Genomic DNA, 18,751 nt, shown 5'->3' on the forward strand with positions numbered 1-18,751 from the left:
GTTTACTTTACTTTTGCTCCATCTGCATCCTCTCGGCAAGCATTCAAGTCTCTTATACGGAACCACCTTCGTTGTGCTTTCTGCCCCTGATCTTGAACATGTCGAGAGCCGATGTCCAAACATCCTCCCAAATGCCCAAGGGCGGATCGATGCCCTGTTCGTAGGCGTCGATGACCGGCTTATCCCACACCAGGTCTGCCTCATGCGGTTTGACGACCTTCGTTCTCTTGATCAACTTCCATCCCACATATAGGACCGCGCATACAAAAATCATGGTGTAGTAGGTGAAAAAGGTCCCAACGTCCCAGAATCCGGGAAGGAAAACCGTGTAGCCTTGGATGAAGACAATGATGGTAACAAAGACCAAGCCGAAGCAGTTGAGGTACGGTTGGCACCAGCCTGGAATATGAATTAGCAACAGATATCTCTCGATGGAGAACGAGGGTCTGCAACATACCTCGGTACGGGAGTGTTCTGCGGTCAATGCCCTGCGCCTTCAGAGCACGGTAGAAGAAGAGGTACGTTGTCCCCATAAAGACATAATTGAGCACCTGTGAGGCCGTGACAAGGTTGACGAGCCATTTGATCGCAGTCGCCGACCCCTTGCTGACTTGCAAGAAGCTCAAGAACGGGAATACCATGGTAATGGCGAAGCACCAGTACGGGACGCCGCTCGCGGTCGTTGCCTGCAAGAATCTGGGTGCCTGGCCTTGGAGAGAGAGACTGTACAGTGAACGGGTCGCCATATAACAGTAAGAGTTGCCCGCGGAGAAGATGCTTGTCAACAGCAGTGCGTTGACGAGGTGAGGCAGGCCTGTGATACCGAGATTTTGCATTGCGATAATGTAGGGAGATGACGCTCCCGTGGAACCGCCTTGGGTGTTGAGGACGTGGATCAGGGTGGCACTATTGTACGGTAGGACAATGCCGACACACAGCGCTCCCAAGATGAAGAAGCAGCCGAATCTCCAGTATCTGTTGTGGTCAGCGATTCACTCACCGAGCAGGTCGGAGGAAGTCCCAACTTACACTGTCTTGAACGCTGCCTTGATTGTGATCCGCGGATACACCGCCTCTGCGGAAACCATCGCGATGTATTCTGGGCCGCAAATGGTAAAAGCTGCCACGAACAGAGCACCCAAGAAGCCCTCGAACCTTCCCAACGAACCGGTGGTGATGTACTCTGCGAAGGCGCCTGGATTGTTCCAATAACGGAACCCGTATGCGTCGTGCTTCGGATTGCCGCCTACCATGGTGATGAAGGTGAAAAAGAACAGGATGAAAACCAGGAACACCTTGCCCAAGGATAACCAGAACTCAGCCTCGCCAAACCAGCGGACCGCAAAGATATTGATCAGGGCGTAGAGGACGATGCAGGCCAAACAGACGGCCCATACCGGGATGTCGTCCCTCCAAAACGTCAGGACGAGGTTGAGGGCCGAAATCTCGAATGGGATCAGGATGGCTTCGTAGAGGAAGAAGTTCCAGCCGGCAACGAAGCCGAAGGAGTCGTCCACCCACTTGCCCGCGAACCGGATGAAGGACCCAGACACCGGCATGTAGACTGTCATTTCCGCCAGACTGCTGTTGATGCAACCGAGGACGCAGGCATAGAACAAAAACGAAAGCAGCATCGAGCCCGGACCACCCTCGAGCAATGCCCAGCCGATACTGACGAACTGTCGATCTGATTTAGCCTCTCTTCACGGTGACGAAATTTGACATCGAAATCTCTTCGAGTACACGACAGCCTTTGCGAGGCAGGGGTCACTTACGAGAGCCGTACCAATGGTGCCTCCGATGGCAATGAGTTGAATCTGGCGGTTGCAGAGCGAACGGTGAAGGTTGTCGACATTCTCAACCTGTCCGAGCTGGTTGGCACTGAGGGTGGTCTGCAATTCGAGGGACTCCTCGGGGAGCCCCTTCAACTCTGTCATCTTGGAATCCATGTCTGGGAAACAGTAGAGGATTCGGGAAACGGGAGGGTTGACATTGTGTAGGCGGCGACAGCATGGTCCTTTTTATCGCCTCGCGGGGACCCATGTAACTCTGCGACATAGATCTATTTCCCAATATACGATAGCATCCAACTAATTGCAAAACTGGCGAAGAAACACGTACGGGCCTTTTCAAAGAGTGAGATTTGGGCAAAGGCTGAGGTGGGACTGATAGTGGTTGGGACTTAATTACTAAATCTGTCACGCCATCGCACTTTTTCTGTCAAAACAGCACATGGCGACGGTTTCCTCGGCGATGATATCGTTATCTCAGAGATACGTTGATATCGCCTGTCGACAAGATCGATCTAGGCTTTGGGCTGGTCTAGAAGGGCAACATGCCGAATACTAATTATGCGAGAGCAAGGCTTTGCGGGTAATGTGCTGAAGATTTCAATTGGCGCCTTAGAGACGAATCGCGCACATACTCTCTCATCTTCCAACTCTAACCTTAGGTTCTATCGACAATTCATCTTTTTATACTCTCTGATGACGAGTGGAAAAGAGACGCTGAACTGTCTGAGACGACGCGTCCTGAGGGCCCAAAAGGGGGGATTTGAAAAGCCAATCCCGGCCGTTCCAAACCCTGCAAGCTGCGAATCTGGGTCATGTTCTCGAACGACACTAACAGTCTTCACCTCTATGTACCTGCCACTGAGCCACTCCTTGGACAGAAGCACTACTGGCTCACCTTTTCAAAAACAGAGGGCAAGTCCAGCGATGGATCCTCGTTGTCGACGACCCCGAGAACCGTGGAAGGCTTCTTGTACCCGAGAAGCGAGAGCATTTTGTCGCTCATGGTGAGCACTTTGCTTCTCGGGACGGCGAGAAACTGGTTTTCTTCCGTGCGCAGGTTGCCCCGGATGAAGAACAGACCGTGGACCTTGCGCACCTCGTTCGGGATGGAGTTGTGGCCGCCGCCGTGGTAGCATGAAGCCAGGAATATCAACGCAGAGCCCGGCTCCATTTCTAGATGCAACCCCCCCTATCAGCCTGTTTTTTTTTCCATACCAGGGAACGATGTGAATGGCCACAGCGTTGTGTTTGGTAGGGGACACTCACCGGCAAAGCAGACTTCGTCCGTCCGTGGACGTCGCGTATCGTCCCACTTGTGAGAGCCCGGGACGAACATGGTGGCGCCGTTTTGGCGCGTCGTCCTCGACCCAGCAATCAGACATCCAAATTGGCTGGCCTTTTTGAGGTCGAATTTGCCTCCGTGCCGGATCCCGTGCACGTTGTCGTCTCGGTGCAGCCGCTGTCGAGGCGCACCGTAGCCAATGTAAAACGTGATGCTGATGCTCAACAGCGGGTCGATAATGTTCTCTTCCACGATGTCTTCGCGGACGACCTTGAATTTCTCCTGCAGGATGGACGTCCGCAGCTCCTCCAGCACGGGGGATTCACAGATTTTGGCGATGGTCGGGGACTTGCCCACGAGCCCTGGTATGGCCAGAGTTTCTTTGGGGATAATGTGCAACGCGCTCTTCTCGGTCGACCTGGTTTGTTTTCGATGGGCTTCGACGTCGCGATCAATGGCAGCAATGTCTTCCGCGGTCGCAAATCCCGTTAGAATCACTCCCCCGTCTCGTTCGATTATGCCGAGTATCTCCTCGATTGGTGCGCTTGCAGATATGGAGGTAATGGAGCTGGATGGTTCATGAGTTTGATCAATCGGGTCTGGAGGCCCAAACATTGAAATCCCCATTTTCGCTTGCTGAGTATAACTGTTCGACGATATCCCACGGGGTGTTAAGAGAAATAATCGGTGAATGTAGTTCTGGGACAACCTCGTTATTATAAGGCGGGGTCTCCATCGAAGAAATTGCAGTGAATCCAAGGTTTGCTTTGTGAACGGGACAGGGCGTGCCAGTCTCGAGGCCGAAATGGAGCTCAGTGACGAGCGAGGCCCGTCAAAGGTAGTGGAGCATCCAATCAGAGGCTCTTCAGGGCGTGGGACTTAGTTTCCTGTTTCGTTTCTCTACGGCGATGTGCGTGTCCTGTCGACTACCAATCCGGGGAGGACGGTGGGGCTGTAGAACTTGATTTCCGCAATGGGAATGCTCTGAAGATAAACGGGACGTGGATGAGACGGAAGCGAGGACGGTCCGATAACAAATCCTGTCTGTCAGAGTCGAGACATTGATAGCGTTTATCATATTGGCAAGGCAGTGATAAGTTCCAATGCTACAAATACATCTTTGTCCTTCCTGGACTCATCTTGAGCAGGACGAACAACAAGCTGTATTTATATACTATTTAACGCGAGGGATCAATCATCACGATGGCGACGGCGGAGGTCGATGTGCGGCCTCCAGTGCACACCTCTAAGATTAGGCCCATCATTAGTGAACATCTTCACCAGGCTAGCACTAGACCACGCGCAATTTTTGATCCTGAGAAGCATTTGGTATATCGCGAAGACCCAAAGATTTTGATGCTCAAAGATATCGGCCTCTCAGAAAATGTGGGCATATCGCCAGTTGCCATTTCCGAGCCCTTCCCTCTGTTCAGCGAAGAAGCCATAAGCCATATGAGGAGCGAGATTTTCACCCACGAAGTTTGGGACAACTGTTTGTACAGCACCGATTTCGCGGGCTGCCAGCTCAGAGGCCACTGTCCAAAGTAAGAGATCCGTTTTCTTTGGTCGTGTCTCATATTTCTGGATTGACGCCTGCAATTGCCACCCGCGACTAAATTCCTGGAAAGGTATGCCCCGTTCATGTACGATGCCTGGAAGAACCCCAAGACTCTCGCCATTGTGTCGAAAATTGCCGGCATTGACTTGGTGCCCGCTATCGATATCGAGATCGGAAACATCAACGTCTCCGTTCAAGATCGTCTGAGAAACTACCAGAAGCAAGAACGTCAATCGGATGATGACATCCCAGTCACCAAATGGCACGTGGACAGTTACCCGTTTGTGTGTGTAGTGATGATGAGCGACGCTTCTCAGATGGCTGGGGGAGAAACAGCGATCAGGACCGGCTCTGGAGAGATCCTCAAAGTCCGTGGACCACAGATGGTGAGTGTGACGAACTTGTATTTGTCTGTGTGAAAGTTGCTCACAAGTCGACAGGGCAGTGGTGTTGTCCTTCAGGGTAGGCACATCACACACCAGGCATTGGCTGCACTTGGAGGAAGTGAACGGATTACCATGGTGACGGCTTTTCGCCCCAGGGACCCTCTGATCCCGGACTCCTCGGTTCTCACTACCATCAGGCCCATCACAAACCTATCGCAGTTGTACTTCCAGTGGACAGAATACAGGGTGGAGGTCCTGCAAGAACGTCTGCGGTTGATACTTGAAGTTCTAAGGAAGCAGCATCAGGCCGATCAACAGACAGATGCCACCAAGATCAAAGAGTTTCTTCAGCAGCAGATCGACTGGCTCTCAGTCACGGACAAAGAAATCGTTCCGAAGTAACGTTTCACCTGTGGTGCTGGGCGCGTAGAATAGACGTCGGGTCTTGGCCCTTGGAGCTTTTGTATCGGACATTGAGCACCGGGGTTGTAGGAGCACATCAATAGAAGTATGTTTGCAATTGCACAGACAACCATATTTTCGGCTCACAAGTAATTGCTCACCAATCAAAGGGCCAGATCATGGTTGGACTTAACTTCCTGATTTGGAAATTTCTCTGCCGCAACGGGGATGAGGCTGCTTAGATTAAGGGACGACTGGCCACTGATTAGCTGGAGTTCGTCCAGCGCACGGAGGGATAGTTACCTTCTATGAAACATGATTCGGGCGAAAAGGCTTCGCTGGTCTGCTGACATGGGGAATGAGAAGATCGATGAAATCCCTTGCAAGAGGATTTTCAAGCCTTCGGTATTGGAGGCTGTGGTCCACTCCACCAGCAGGTAACGAATACAGTGGATCAAAAGTACACAGACGTCAACCATCTTCACGTCACGCTTCTGGCGGCGAAGATCTCGTTTGCTTGACCTCGAATGAATGTGCTCGGTTTTGCTATATACCTTCATTTGCTGCTAAGCGCCGACTTGGAAGACTAAGGAACGAAAACTACCGAACGAACCAGCCACACACGTACCGACAGTTCGGAAGCCTCCAATTGTTCCAATGTCCCGCCAATGACGTCAACTAGAATGAGGGCTTCAACTGGTTGAACCCTCGGCGCGCCTGATGGAATGAGTTGCGGTGTGGTAAGACATTATAACCAGGCACGCAGGACACAGCAAGCATAGAAGTCCTGTTCTGCGTGTTAGCGATGTATATCTGTTCCGCAGCTGTCTTTCAAGAAGCTAGAACACAGACTCGATCATTGATTTAGACGACATTTGAAAAAGCAGGTGAAGGGTCTGGAGGATCTCGCAATGGAATTTAGGTACGACCACATCTAACTAGATCATCGAACTTGAGAACTCAGAAAAAGGGCAGTACGAATCACGACGAGAGTGGCTCTCACTGGGCTGAGGTCGTGTCCATCTCTCAGAACATTAGACGCCGTGCGATGCTGGTAAGAGACGACTTTTGAATTATGGGAATTGGAAGAGGGTACAAGTTGCCAATATCGTCTTTGCTGACGCCCTCTTGCCAAGCAATTGATAGATCTGTTTGAAAAATATAAAGACATAGATGGGTATCCTCCGTTATGGGGGGACGAGGTAAGTGACTGCCAGATAACATGTCGAAATGTGAAATATGAGGCTCATGAAAGACGCCATCAGATCGAGTACCAACTCCTAGCATATGACGATTCAAACCAGCGGGCAAATCTGCTCCTGAAACAGGAGGAAGTACTCAACAATGTGGAGAGGTTACATACGGATGTTGATGATGGCCGTCAAGGCGCAACGATCCCCAGGTATTATTCTCCTTTCCCTTTCTTCGAGCGCAATTGATGCCCACGACAGCCAGTAAGCATCAAAAGACCGCACCGGAATTTCAGCCAGAGTTTGGCAGCTTCATGATTGAGGCTACACCGGGGGAGCCTTACGACGGCGGCAGTATCAAGAGCTTGTTAAGTGTGGAAGCAAACATGCGAAAACGGTGAGAACAGAGAGGCTGACTTCGGAGGACATCGGTTGATATCGGTACTACTAGGAGGCGAATGATACAAGCTTGTCTTGGGTTAGGCGAAGCGGTCGTCACACTGCCAGGTTTTCCACGCCTGGGCGCCCCAGGCCCTTACACTGAACCTGCCCTACCAACTCACGGACTCTTGCTCCAATCGCAGTTTCTTCCCGATGGATTGATCAGCACACATGAGCGCTATGGCACAATCCATGATAACATGAACGCGCGCCGTGGAGGGCGTCCGTGCAAAGTCAAGATTCCAATCTATAGAGACGAGAATACACCCTGGCCTTGGAAGGAGTCGATGCAGTTCCCACACCAAAACCATGCGCAAGAGGACGACGCAAGACAACATCATGACAATGCGGCAGAGAACTTTATATATGGCGACAGCATGGCGTTCGGGCCAAGTTTCTGCGGGCTGCAGGTCACGATCCAAGCAAGAAACCTCCGAGAAGCGCGCTACCTGCATGATCAGTTATGTCCGCTTGGTCCCATCATCATGGCATTGTCGGCGGCATCACCATTCTTTCGTGGGTTTCTCACTGACACCGATGTTCGATGGAATCAAGCGGCTTCCGCGGTGGACGACAGAACTACAAATGAGCTTCGGTCAAATGTAATGTAGGCTCCAAAGCCAACCTGATCCTCTCACTGACAGGCCAGCAGACTATCAAGCCATTGGGCTTGCATGCACGGTGGTCATCCACGGCAATGTACATATCGGACGACCCACGGCTTCGACCGGTCTACAACCCGTCAGAAATTAAAGCTGATGCAGCGATCAAGCAATATCTCCAACATCACAGTAGCATGGATGCCCTCTTGGCTTCGCATTACGCCAACATTCTGACTCGCGACCCAATCGCCCTAACAAAGAACGAACTGAGATCTTACGAAAGCCTTGATCTCTTTGAGATCCTCCACTCTGCAGTCTGGCCGCATGTCGATTTCAAACTGCCGTCCAAAACCGGGGCGGCGGGATGGCGGGTCGAATTTCGTCCCCTGGAAGTACAATTGACCGATTTCGAAAACGCGGCGTTCGCCTTGTTCGTTGCCTTGCTCGCTCGCGCTATTTTGCATTACGATCTCAATTTCTACATTCCGATTGAGAAGGTGGCGGAGAATATGGAGAGGGCGCACACCCGCAATGCAGTCCGCAAGCAGAAATTCTTCTTCCGTGTAAAGGTGGAGCGAACGACATCAGACGGAAATCCAGAACCAGAAGAAGAATATGCCCTGATGACGACGACCGAGATCATGAACGGGTCTCCGAACTTGCAAGGCTCAAACGGTCAATCCTTCCCTGGCCTACTCCCGCTTGTGCAGTCCTACATCCTCGAAGTTTTTGGGGACGTCCCTGAAGAGGCCAGACAGAGGATTGACAAGTATCTGGACGTCATCCGGAAAAGGGCCACTGGAGAAATGCTCACACCGGCGAGCTGGATGCGACAATTTGTGCAAAGGCATCAAGACTATAGCAAGGACAGCTTCATTTCAGAGCGTGTCTGCTATGATTTGATGAAAGTCGTCCAGGCTCTGGGACAGGGCAGTATTGATCCAGCAGAGTTGTTCTCCGTGAGTGCACAAGTCGACGAAAAGTAATGAACTAGTGTACCAGGCAAGCTTAGAGGCACCATAATACCGCTTGATGTAGCCTACCTGTTAGATTCAGGGTCATCAAGGACACAGCCTCGTGTTCCGAGCAGAGAAAAAGTCATATTCGCATCTGGCTGTTTTTACCGATAGCTCGTATATTTGAGGCACCTATTGGTCCGCTCGTATGCCAAGATCCACACTCCTAAAACGGCGACACTCCCATAACGCTGTATCCCATCCACCCATTTTGGGCCCGTCCTTCGCCCGAGGGCTTCTTCGGCATGGTTGTTCGGTTAAAGCGGCTCATTAGCAAGCGTATTGAGCATTTGTGTTGAATAATCGAGTGCTATGGGCGCTCTTTGTCCTTAGATATTAAGCCCATCTGCTCCCTCCTGCCCTTTTCTTCCCTTCCAACCTTGGGAGCCCATCAAAATATCGATACCAATCCCTCAGAACACATCATCCGACCGATTGACTTTGGAATTATGCCCGACAAAATCGCCTGGGATGGAATATGCACCATTTGCTAATCAGGCAAGAGCTTTCGGACTCCAAAATCCTCCCACCCCGAGTTCTTTGTGTCCTGCCCAGCACCGACCGGGTACAGATCTCGGCAGGTCAGTCAACCGTCACAGCTCCAGCAAGCATTATCGCCAACCCTCGCGATTCAGGCGCCCAGGTCTTGGAGGTTAGCCTTTCTCGCCTCCCCTGCTTTCTTTTCGCCCAGTTGGGGAAGATTCGACCCTTGCAGGATAGGTTGAGCCTACAGCCGCGGCTATTGCTCTCCCCGCATTCCCCCTTGAAGCCGCAACAGATGCCTAGGTAAGTGTCTGGTAAGGTGATGCAAGTGCTTGCGATGGTTTTCCAGAACGCGGGAAGGAGAGCCGTTTTCGACCGACTCACGCTCTTGGCTGCGGAATTTCTCCCATAAACACGAGCAAAAGTTCAACAGTTGAGTGCTCCACTGTGCTCGGAGGGCCCGCGTGTGCCACCCCTCTTGATGTGGCCTGCCATGGCTCCGGACACCATCAAGTCAGGACAGCCAGCCTCACAATTACGAGGAAATGGGTAGGCCAAGAGCATACTAACGATGCACAATCAGCAATCTTTTCCACACGGGTCGTGGAAACGTTGCCACCACGTTCCATTGCTTGTCGATCGACTGGATCATGGTTTTGGTCAGGCCAGGATGTGCTGTTACAGGGGCCTTCGCTTCCGATGATGAAAGTCCAGTCTTCGCAGCCGACAGGTCGAGAGGGAAAAACATTCTCACTGAGTTTTGGGACGCTTACTCGTACAGACCGAGCATGGGGGATGGGTTTATCTGCCAGTGGGGTTTCCAAGCTACCACCAAGACTTTGGTGGCTGCAAGTGACCCTCGCCCAGTCACTAGGAACGCCGGATGGCAAGCAAGTCAAGCACTCGTCTTCAACCCAATCTCAATGCTTGCTAGGCCTCTAGAAGCCGTGGGATGCCACATTCATCCTTTTGTGCCAGTCATGGGGTGCGCCACGCCAGTCTTGTGCATCAGACATTTCTTTTCAACAAGCCAGGAAACACAGCGATGGAGATTGACATGATAGAACACTTTGGCTGGACCGGGCGATTACTTTCACTAAAGCACAGCCTACCATTCTTCTGGCAAAGCAGCTCAAATTTGGCCCACAATCCAAACCCCGGACTCCACCGGAGCGCCCCAAACCTGGGGTCACCTCGACCCCTCGGCACTCACCTGGTAGGCTGGTTTGTCTCGCCCAAATGCATGTTCCTGCTAGGGGCTGCGCTCAGGAGGGTTCCACCTCGAAAACTGGGCATATCGTCAGTGTCCGCGAAGGGATGGGTTGATCCCTGTTGTTGTGCGTGATGCCCAGTGCATTCTCGATCTTGTCCTCCGGTGGACTGAATTTGACTATGCTGTTTCTGGTTTCTGGACCTTTTTAAGTGTCTTGTCAATATCACATAATGCCCTTCGCCTGGTCAACGTGGATCAAGCATACCCAGCATAAAGGATCCAGCACTCCCATCATAGGAAGTCTGCTCACTCACTTCCCCTCACCATTCTAAATTCTTCCCTCCGTCTCTCCCGTCTTTCTGCCCTGATCTCAAATTACCCAACATGGCGGAAGTCCCAGTCCCCGTCGAGAAAGCTTTCGACATCAATGAACTCGAGCGTGCCGATACCACCATCTCAGCTGACTCTGACAAGCTGAACGATGCCAGAATCAATGCCTTCACTCCGGAAGAACAGAAGAAAATCATGTGGCGTATTGACAGACGGCTGGTGCTCACGCTCGGTTTTCTGTACTGCGTCTCCCTGATGGATCGTACCAACACCGGTATCGCCGTCGTCGCCGGGATGGGAGTAGATCTCGTCCTCATCGACAATCGATATTCGATTATGGTACTTGTGTTCTTCATCACCTACGTGCTACTGCAGCCTCCTGCTACAGTTGTCCTTCGGAAAGTCGGCCCTCGCAGGTTCTTGCCCACCATCACTTTACTCTGGGGCATGACGATGTGCGCCGCTGGCTTCGTCAAGACTTGGACAGAGTTGACCGGTCTGCGAGTGATTCTCGGTGTTTTTGAGGCTGGTTTCTTCCCAGGTACGTGTCAAGAGCAATATGTTTGCGGGTCTCAGTGAGGACATATGAGTTATCCGCTCAGAAAGATCCCCTGAGACCACTCCATCAGCATTTGCGCGATTGATCTGACTTTTGGCGTTACAGGCTGTGCCTATCTTCTTAGCTGCTGGTATCCTCGCTATGAGCTACAGAAACGCAATGCCGTTTTCTACCTCATTGGATCCATGGCGTCCGCCTTTGCTGGTATTCTTGCCTATGGCTTCTCCCAGCTGAAGAACCACGGGTCTGGACCGAAATGGTGGGGCCAGCATTACGGTCCGACCGCAGCAGATCCTGATGCGCCGTCGGGCATTCTTCCTGGCATCGCGGGCTGGAGATGGATCTTCATCCTGCAGGGCGCCGTCACCTGCGTCATGGCCATCTGTGCCTACGTTCTCATTGTGGATTTCCCCGAAAAGGCCGCGAACTCGTTTGGCCTCAAATTCCTGAACCAGGCCGAAGTCGATTTCGTCGTGGCCCGCATCGAGAAGGACCGTCACGACGCAATTCCCGAGGAATTCCGACTCGGCAAATACCTCAAGAATGCCTTGGACCTGAAGGTCTGGGGTTTCGCCGCGCTCTTTGGTCTGACGACGACAAACACATATGCCATTGCGTATTTCCTTCCGATTATCCTTAATGACGGCATGGGTTTCGGTGTCGCGGCCTCACAATGCCTCATCGCACCCCCTTATGTCCTGGCCGCGATTGTCATGTATCTCTTTGCCTACTTGGGCGACAAGTGGCATCTGCGATCTCCCTTTATCCTCGCCAACGGTTGCTTGCTCCTCATTGGTAAGGGAAATGCCGCCTGTGTTGGTGTCTTAACGTCTAACACGTACTTCTAGGCCTCCCCCTCCTGGGCTATCTCGACAACGTCCCAGTCCGCTACTTCGGCGTATTCATTGCCACGAGTGCGTGCAACGCAAATGTGCCTTGCGTGCTCACTTGGCAAGCGAATAACATCCGTGGGCAGTGGAAGAGAGCCCTCTGCTCGGCCACATTGGTCGGTGCTGGAGGTATAGGCGGTATCATAGGAAGCACGGTCTTCCGCGAGCAGGACAAGCCTGATTATCACCCAGGCATCCTCACCTGCATGCTCGCAAGTGCTCTGATCATCATCATCACCCTCGCTTTGGATCTGAAGTTCTATCGCGCCAACCAGAGAGTTGCTGCCGGCGGTAAGGTGATCGAGGGTCTCGCGGGATTCCGGTACACCTACTGAACGGAAAACACGGGTTCATGTGGGTTTACGGAGCCTATCGGCCTGCCCTTCTGTCATTCCATGCATGGAATTCATGTTGTCTCGGAGGAGAGAGAGACGTGGCCACCCACTCTCTATACCGGCGGAAGAGCGGAATGCCAAGCCTCAAGCGGAACAACCTCCGCCAATGAGGCTGTCGAGGTCAATGCTGTAGAACTGCCCAAGCCCCAAATATTCTGACCTGGAACTTGGTGACATGGTACTTCAATATTACAAACATGAAATTACAAGTGTGTATTGACAAAAGTGCTCAAAATTGGTGAGATGGGCGCAAAGTGGCCGCGTTCCCGAGGGATCTATCTCTGCAAGCGCGAGCCAGGCAAACTCTAGTTCCAGAGACTAGGTACGAGGTACACCTCCGTTGTAGGTGAAAGCCAGGTCCAGGTCCAGATCCAACCACAGATATGTGTATGCACTTATCTGCGGCCGAGGAAGCCGCCTTGCCAGACTATGAATCCTCCCGCTTACTCTCCGGGTCGTGGCCCAGGGCATGCCTGTTCGCTTATGTGTTCTAACGCGAGAACTCCCATCGGCCGCTCGGGATCTTCGTTGCGTCGCCGAGTTTTTTGCAATCAAAAGGATAGTCTGCCGTCGGAATATCCTCCGGCCCATTATCTTCCCACTTCGCATCGAAAGCAGTGATAGGGGTTCGTGCACTGCGCGATCTCGCGTCCGACCCAGCGAGCAATCTTGGAGCCAACGCGGAAGGAGGGCCGACTTGTCAGAGTGTGGAAGGTTGATCGTTGGCGCTTGGAGCCCTTCAGACTCTAGAGCAGGACAATATACGTTGGAAATAGAATAGGTTGGGTGACGCCATTCAGAGAGAGCTGCTGGCTGTTGTCGAGAAGGTGGTAGCCCCGGAATGTGTTAACCGTATCAATACCGCCAATGCCTTCGATGAAGTAGATCTCTTACTGGAGATCATCCATGTCAGGAACCTTACTCCAAGACAAACAGGCAATCTCGATGGCTCGGAATTCTTTCAGTGGATTGTGGACCATACCCCAGAGGGTGAGGTCCACTTCGTGCTCGTCCCAGTCAAAATCCTCAATACACCAGCGATCCTCGGAATCTTTGCTGAAGTCAGGGGGTGTACCTTTCCTGTGGATCTGGTCTTTCTAATCTTCAGGCACATTTTCGCGGTTACATGGCGAGAATACCTAATAGAGATATATATATTCAAAGGAGATATATGCCGCCGTTTCAGTACGAGCCGCCACCGTACTAGGTGCGGAGGATGTAGAAGAGATCGAGCAGTCGTAGAAGAGATCCAGGAGTTGTAGAAGAGATCCAGGAGTTGTAGAAGAGATCCAGGAGTTACAGTAGAGATCCAGGAGTTACAGTAGAGATCCCGGAGTTGCAGAAGAGATCCCGGAGTCGCAGAAGAGATCCAGGAGTTACAGTAGAGATCCAGGAGTTGTAGTAGAGATCTAGGAGTTGCAGAAGAGTGAGGAATTATAGTTGAGGATAGATTGAGAATCAAGTTAAGATAGGTTGGAGGTGGGAGTCGAGTGAAAGTAAATTGATATGGAAGAAAAGGTTTGAGTCCAGCTATAGTTGTGGGGTTCTCTTTACTATTTGCCAAGAGTACCCTAACTCTAGCTAGCGCACTCGTGACTTTGGATGACTGAATTAAATGGACATCCCTCTACGCTGTGCTCCTTTCTTCCTCTCTCTCCAGCTCCTTCCGCGAGAGCTCGTTCTCATGGGGAAGGAGTATCAGGGAACCATGGCTCGTTCCAAAAGAGCGATGACTGGTGGAAGGAGTGGCGCTCCTGCCGCCGCAGTGACGCTTACCTCCTGCCTCCGCTGGGATTCCTCGCTCTGCTACAACTCCTGGATCTCTTCTGCAACTCCTGGATCTCTTCTGCAACTCCTGGATCTCTACTGCAACTCCTGGATCTCTTCTGCAACTCCTCGCTCGACCTCACTAGCTATTCGCTCTCTCTCGCTCTGTCGGCCCTGGCTAACGGCGAACACTTCCTTCTTGACCTTGGTCCGACTAGCACCTGGGATCTATACCTGGATCATGACTACAATCGAGGTGGACAAGGTTGAGGGCCTACTCCTTGAAGACGGCGATGACTACATTCCTGAGACAGAAGCTGCTGGCACTGAAAGTCCACAGGAAACTCAACGGCCGACACGGACCTAGGAGGTCCCTGAGCAGAGAGAAGATCCCTTCGAAATGGACCCAGGTAAGCGAGTCATCTCCCAGAGCCCTGAAGAAGCAGCAGGACTGACACCCAGAGTAGGAGAGCTTCGTGCCCGCAAGGACCGCTTCCGGATCATAGTCACTATCTTCGTTACCGAGCTCAGAGCCCTAGCCGCTTCCCACCTAGCCTCCCCTCCCGAGAGCTGGGACACGGACGGTGCATTAAATAAGAGATTCGCCTGGTTCCTGTGTGGCACCCTCCCGGAGGTCCTGGTCGACGTTATCTGCTCTACTGTTACAGATGCCACACAATTCGTTATAGGCAAAGATCGACAGGGAAATCCCCTACGAGCTGCACACTTTCGCTTTCTCCCTCGTGTCTCCCGCCAGGACAGTCAATGGGGGGCTTACTTCGACAGCCTGGTCAACAAAATCACTGGGGAGTGGATGCTCTATGGCGGAAGTGCAGTCGGCCGTCGTGGCTTGATCGGTCGAGAGTTAGTCTACCTCCTACACTCTGACACTAACGGTCGCCACCCAAAACTCCTCGCTGATCCTAACTGGGATCCCTGGATCTGTATTTCCGCCGACTTCTCAGCCCTAGCCGGTCTTCATGCCGCCTACGTCCGTGTCGTCGAAGATTTCCTAATGACTGCCAGCCCTGCCCTGAGCACTGAAGGTCCAACATTCAGATGGATGACTAGACAGGCTAAGGAATTCACCAATTTAGTCCGCCAGAAGATGGGGCTGACTCTGCTCCCGGAGGAGGCATGTAATATGGCCACTCCCCTCAAGCAGGGCTTCCCAGCAGATAGACGCTTTGGAACCCTTCAGCGATGCAGCAACCCAGTCGCTAGCTGTCCCAACACGTCGGAGACACACGCCAAGGGAAACTTTGTCCCCTTGATCCGCGGACGGCTACTAGACCTTGATAGCCGACTGTGCGGCACTTGCCACTCTTACTTCCGGAAGCATGGTTCTCCATCAAGAGAATCTGGGCATCCCCTCTACTATCCAAGCCGACAGCCCAGGCTCAACGAGAACTCTAGCAACCAGTGACGGTGGCAACTCCTCGGGCTTAGGCTCTTCCAGCACCAATACCTCCGTCACCATACTCACTTGGCCACAGCCGAGTTCAGGTTCAAGCTCCGGCAAGCGAAAGGCTAGATCGCTAACTCCTGGAGATGATGACCCGCTCGAGGCAGAGGGGCTAGACCAGGCAGCCTCCGCGCGCAGAGTAAGCAAGCGCAGGACCCGGTCGCTGTTAGCTCCCTGGACCTACTTCGAACAGGCGGACGACAGGGTGAACAATGACAGTATTGATGAGGATTCTGACTACGTCCCCGAAGAGGATAACATCGGAGACGATCGCGCTGAGCATAATGGGGTCGATGAGGATGAGGACGATGAGGATGAGGACGATGAGGATGAGGACGATGAGGATGAGGACGATGAGGATGAGGACGATGAGGATGAGGGCGAGAACGAAGGCGATGACGACAGCGACTCCGACCTCAATTGGTCCTACGTCCCTCGACCAACTCGAAGTCGTCGCCACTGAAGCTACAGCACCTCTAGGGAGCCAGCTGTGGGGTGGGGTGTGTCTGGCCTTCATGGCATCTGTTATTCAAGTATTGAGATATCTGGCGACTTTAATTCGTCCACGAGTGATAGTCTAGCCCCTAGGCCATTTAAGGCAAGTTGCAGATATTTGATCAATAAAATGTATACCCTATGTCTTCTTCTTGCTTGAGTAAGAAACCCAGCAGCATCTTTATCTAAGGGATGTAGACTACGTGTCCGACGAACAAACTCTGGGACTGGTGTTGAGGACCTGTCATTGTGACGCGGTCCCCAGGGACAATAGGTCATCTGGAGTGCAAGACGAATTGGAATCCTCTTCCAACAAGTTGGCGTCATTGGGAGCAATAGTTCCTCATCGTCCGCCACATCCAGTGATACGGTCTGAGCTTCGGCTCGTCGCTGTCCAGCCCTTTGAGCAAAGCCAATCACCTATGAGCAATTATCCCCTATCTGAACTCCAGGAGGCCAGAGACGGGTGGGTACCTTGGAGGGAGAACGATCAACCTTTCCTCCGTGGCCGGCTTCTGAATCTCAATAGCCGTGACGCTTGGCAGTCTTGCCGCCGAAAGTATGGTGAACATCGTCTCCAGCATTCTCGTGGACTCCCGTGGCGACAAGATCAGCATCAAGAGGCAGACAGCTCATGTCAGCGAGGACTGGTGCGGCTGGTGTCATAGGTCAACTGTTGTCCGAAGTAAGAGCCCTCGTCATGCCGACCGCGCTTTCTGTTACCAACTCGGCGTGACACTCTGCAAACCCTGCTACACGTTCTGGTACCCATCTACCTCCAATACGAAACGTCTCTAGCCCATCGAGGGCCTGCATAACCCGTTCGACCATGTCTTCCGATGAGAGGAACTGTAACTTCGCGGATTGCCCAACAGCGACGAGGTGGCCGACCTGTCAGATGGAGGTAATGTTATTGATGACAACGGGTATACCGCTGTATCTAAGGCTAGGCTGAAGACTCCTTGTGAATGCCGATTGCCATTGAGCCAAAAAGAATCACTCTTACGTGGGCACTACGGCATCCGTTCTCGTCACACTGTGGCCAGCTCGCCAGTCGCTGATGGTCTCCTCCCAGCCAGAGACCGAGTCGACAATCGCACATCGTCGGATCCGGATTTCTCATCCTTGCGAAGACACGAGGCCTGTTCTGCACATCCTCCCCGCACTTCCAGAAGGCCTCAAATGATGACCGGCCAGTGACCGCGCGCAATGCAGCGCAGCTCAGCTAGTCGAACTTCGTAGTGATTTCCCTCTTCAGCCGGTCGAATTTACAGTTTAGTTCCAGACGGTCAGAATCCAATCTCACACCCGCCGGCCAGAATACGAGCCCAAAAGATCCTTTTGGCCTCCATTCCAGCGCGAAGGCGTGGCCAAGCAGACGTTCTATCCTGGATCTGGAGATATCCCCGCCGGGTTTCAGGCGCCAAAGCCCTCCCCACGTTCTCAACTCCGGATCCGCAGCGGGCCCGACCCCGTGTTTCTGCGTCTTTGGAACACAGATCACGCAACCTGGGCTGTCTTTGACTAGCATCGTTGGGACAGCCCGGACTTACTAGTTAGCGGGTGAGGGATGGTCCTGCGGAATCTAGCTTCCATGGCATCGGAAACCATATACCTTGGCTAGCCATGCATCTCGGGACATTGTCTCGAAATGCGGTCAATGCTCGAAAACAATCGCCGTGTCGTATCCAACAAAAGCTTCGCCAGGCGTCAAGAGATGCCTCGGTATCTTCGAGAGGGCAGCCTCGAGTTTTCGGAACGGCCCAAGGTCGATGCCCAAGACTTCTTTTGCCGCTGTAAAGCCATCGACGACGCGGAATATATTCGTCGCTCTCCACTCCAGCTTCAAGAGATGCCAGATCGGGCAGTTATATTGAGGCAAAACGCCAACTAAGCAGACTGGGAGGAAACGGTTGCCTGCTGCTGAAGCCCCTCGAACGCCGGACAATTGCCACTGCCAATGCTCGCTTTGCCCCTGCCCAGAACCGGGTCTGGGATGGCTGGATGGCCATGCCTCAAGGAACCCCCGGGGACTCCCTCGTGGTGTGCTCGTCGCGGGATTCGATCAGCCATTCTGGAACCGAGTCATCTGTCTTGCATGAGCGAGGTGGATGGCTTGGGTGGCTGCCTAGACCTGGACTCCGACAGCCCCATCTACAAAACCCACTGGACGAGCCTCCCACCTCTTGGCGCACAGGGAAGTATCCATCGTCGATGGAGATGGAAGGCGGTCACTCCGGCCGAGCGCTTCAGGAAGACAGTGGCTGGGAGGGAGGGCGGATTGCAATGTCTCTTTCCCGAACACTTCCTGGAAGTAGTAGTCGACCAAGGAGGAGATGCTTGACAAAGGCCCTCATCTCAGCACTTCCAGGAGGTAGATGGTGGAGGAGGCGATTGTCTCTTGCCCTCCCTGAATCTCTCGAGGAAGCACGTGGCTTGCAAAGTGGTTCTGTGGTGGTTCCGTGGTCTTCTCTCGATCACTCC

General features: G+C 52.8%; 4 protein-coding genes across 4 annotated transcripts; 3 read left to right on the plus strand and 1 right to left on the minus strand.

The window, feature by feature from the left end:
- Positions 1-52: 52 nt before the first annotated feature.
- PV07_05511 (uncharacterized protein) lies at positions 53-1,937 on the minus strand (the record flags this gene model as incomplete). Its single annotated transcript, XM_016392418.1, has 4 exons — positions 53-399; positions 458-975; positions 1,030-1,679; positions 1,776-1,937. The coding sequence occupies 4 exons, from the start codon at positions 1,935-1,937 to the stop codon at positions 53-55; spliced, it is 1,677 nt and encodes a 558-aa protein (XP_016249937.1).
- Positions 1,938-6,760: 4,823 nt separating this feature from the next.
- Positions 6,761-8,640, plus strand: PV07_05512 (uncharacterized protein; the record flags this gene model as incomplete). Its single annotated transcript, XM_016392419.1, has 4 exons — positions 6,761-6,823; positions 6,877-7,008; positions 7,063-7,654; positions 7,705-8,640. The coding sequence occupies exons 2-4, from the start codon at positions 6,926-6,928 to the stop codon at positions 8,638-8,640; spliced, it is 1,611 nt and encodes a 536-aa protein (XP_016249938.1). The 5' UTR covers positions 6,761-6,823; positions 6,877-6,925.
- A 1,936-nt stretch (positions 8,641-10,576) lies between these two features.
- Positions 10,577-12,752, plus strand: PV07_05513 (uncharacterized protein). The gene is made up of 3 exons (XM_016392420.1): positions 10,577-11,237; positions 11,361-12,050; positions 12,104-12,752. Exons 1-3 carry the CDS (start codon positions 10,751-10,753, stop codon positions 12,478-12,480), a joined length of 1,554 nt encoding a protein of 517 aa, XP_016249939.1. The 5' UTR covers positions 10,577-10,750; the 3' UTR covers positions 12,481-12,752.
- A 1,661-nt stretch (positions 12,753-14,413) lies between these two features.
- On the plus strand, positions 14,414-16,395 carry PV07_05514 (uncharacterized protein). Its single transcript, XM_016392421.1, has 3 exons — positions 14,414-14,717; positions 14,775-15,446; positions 15,610-16,395. Exons 1-3 carry the CDS (start codon positions 14,708-14,710, stop codon positions 16,233-16,235), a joined length of 1,308 nt encoding a protein of 435 aa, XP_016249940.1. The 5' UTR covers positions 14,414-14,707; the 3' UTR covers positions 16,236-16,395.
- The last annotated feature ends 2,356 nt before the right edge of the window (positions 16,396-18,751 follow it).

The sequence above is a fragment of the Cladophialophora immunda genome (genome assembly GCF_000835495.1).
Source record: "Cladophialophora immunda strain CBS 83496 unplaced genomic scaffold supercont1.3, whole genome shotgun sequence".
Classification (NCBI taxonomy): domain Eukaryota; kingdom Fungi; phylum Ascomycota; class Eurotiomycetes; order Chaetothyriales; family Herpotrichiellaceae; genus Cladophialophora; species Cladophialophora immunda.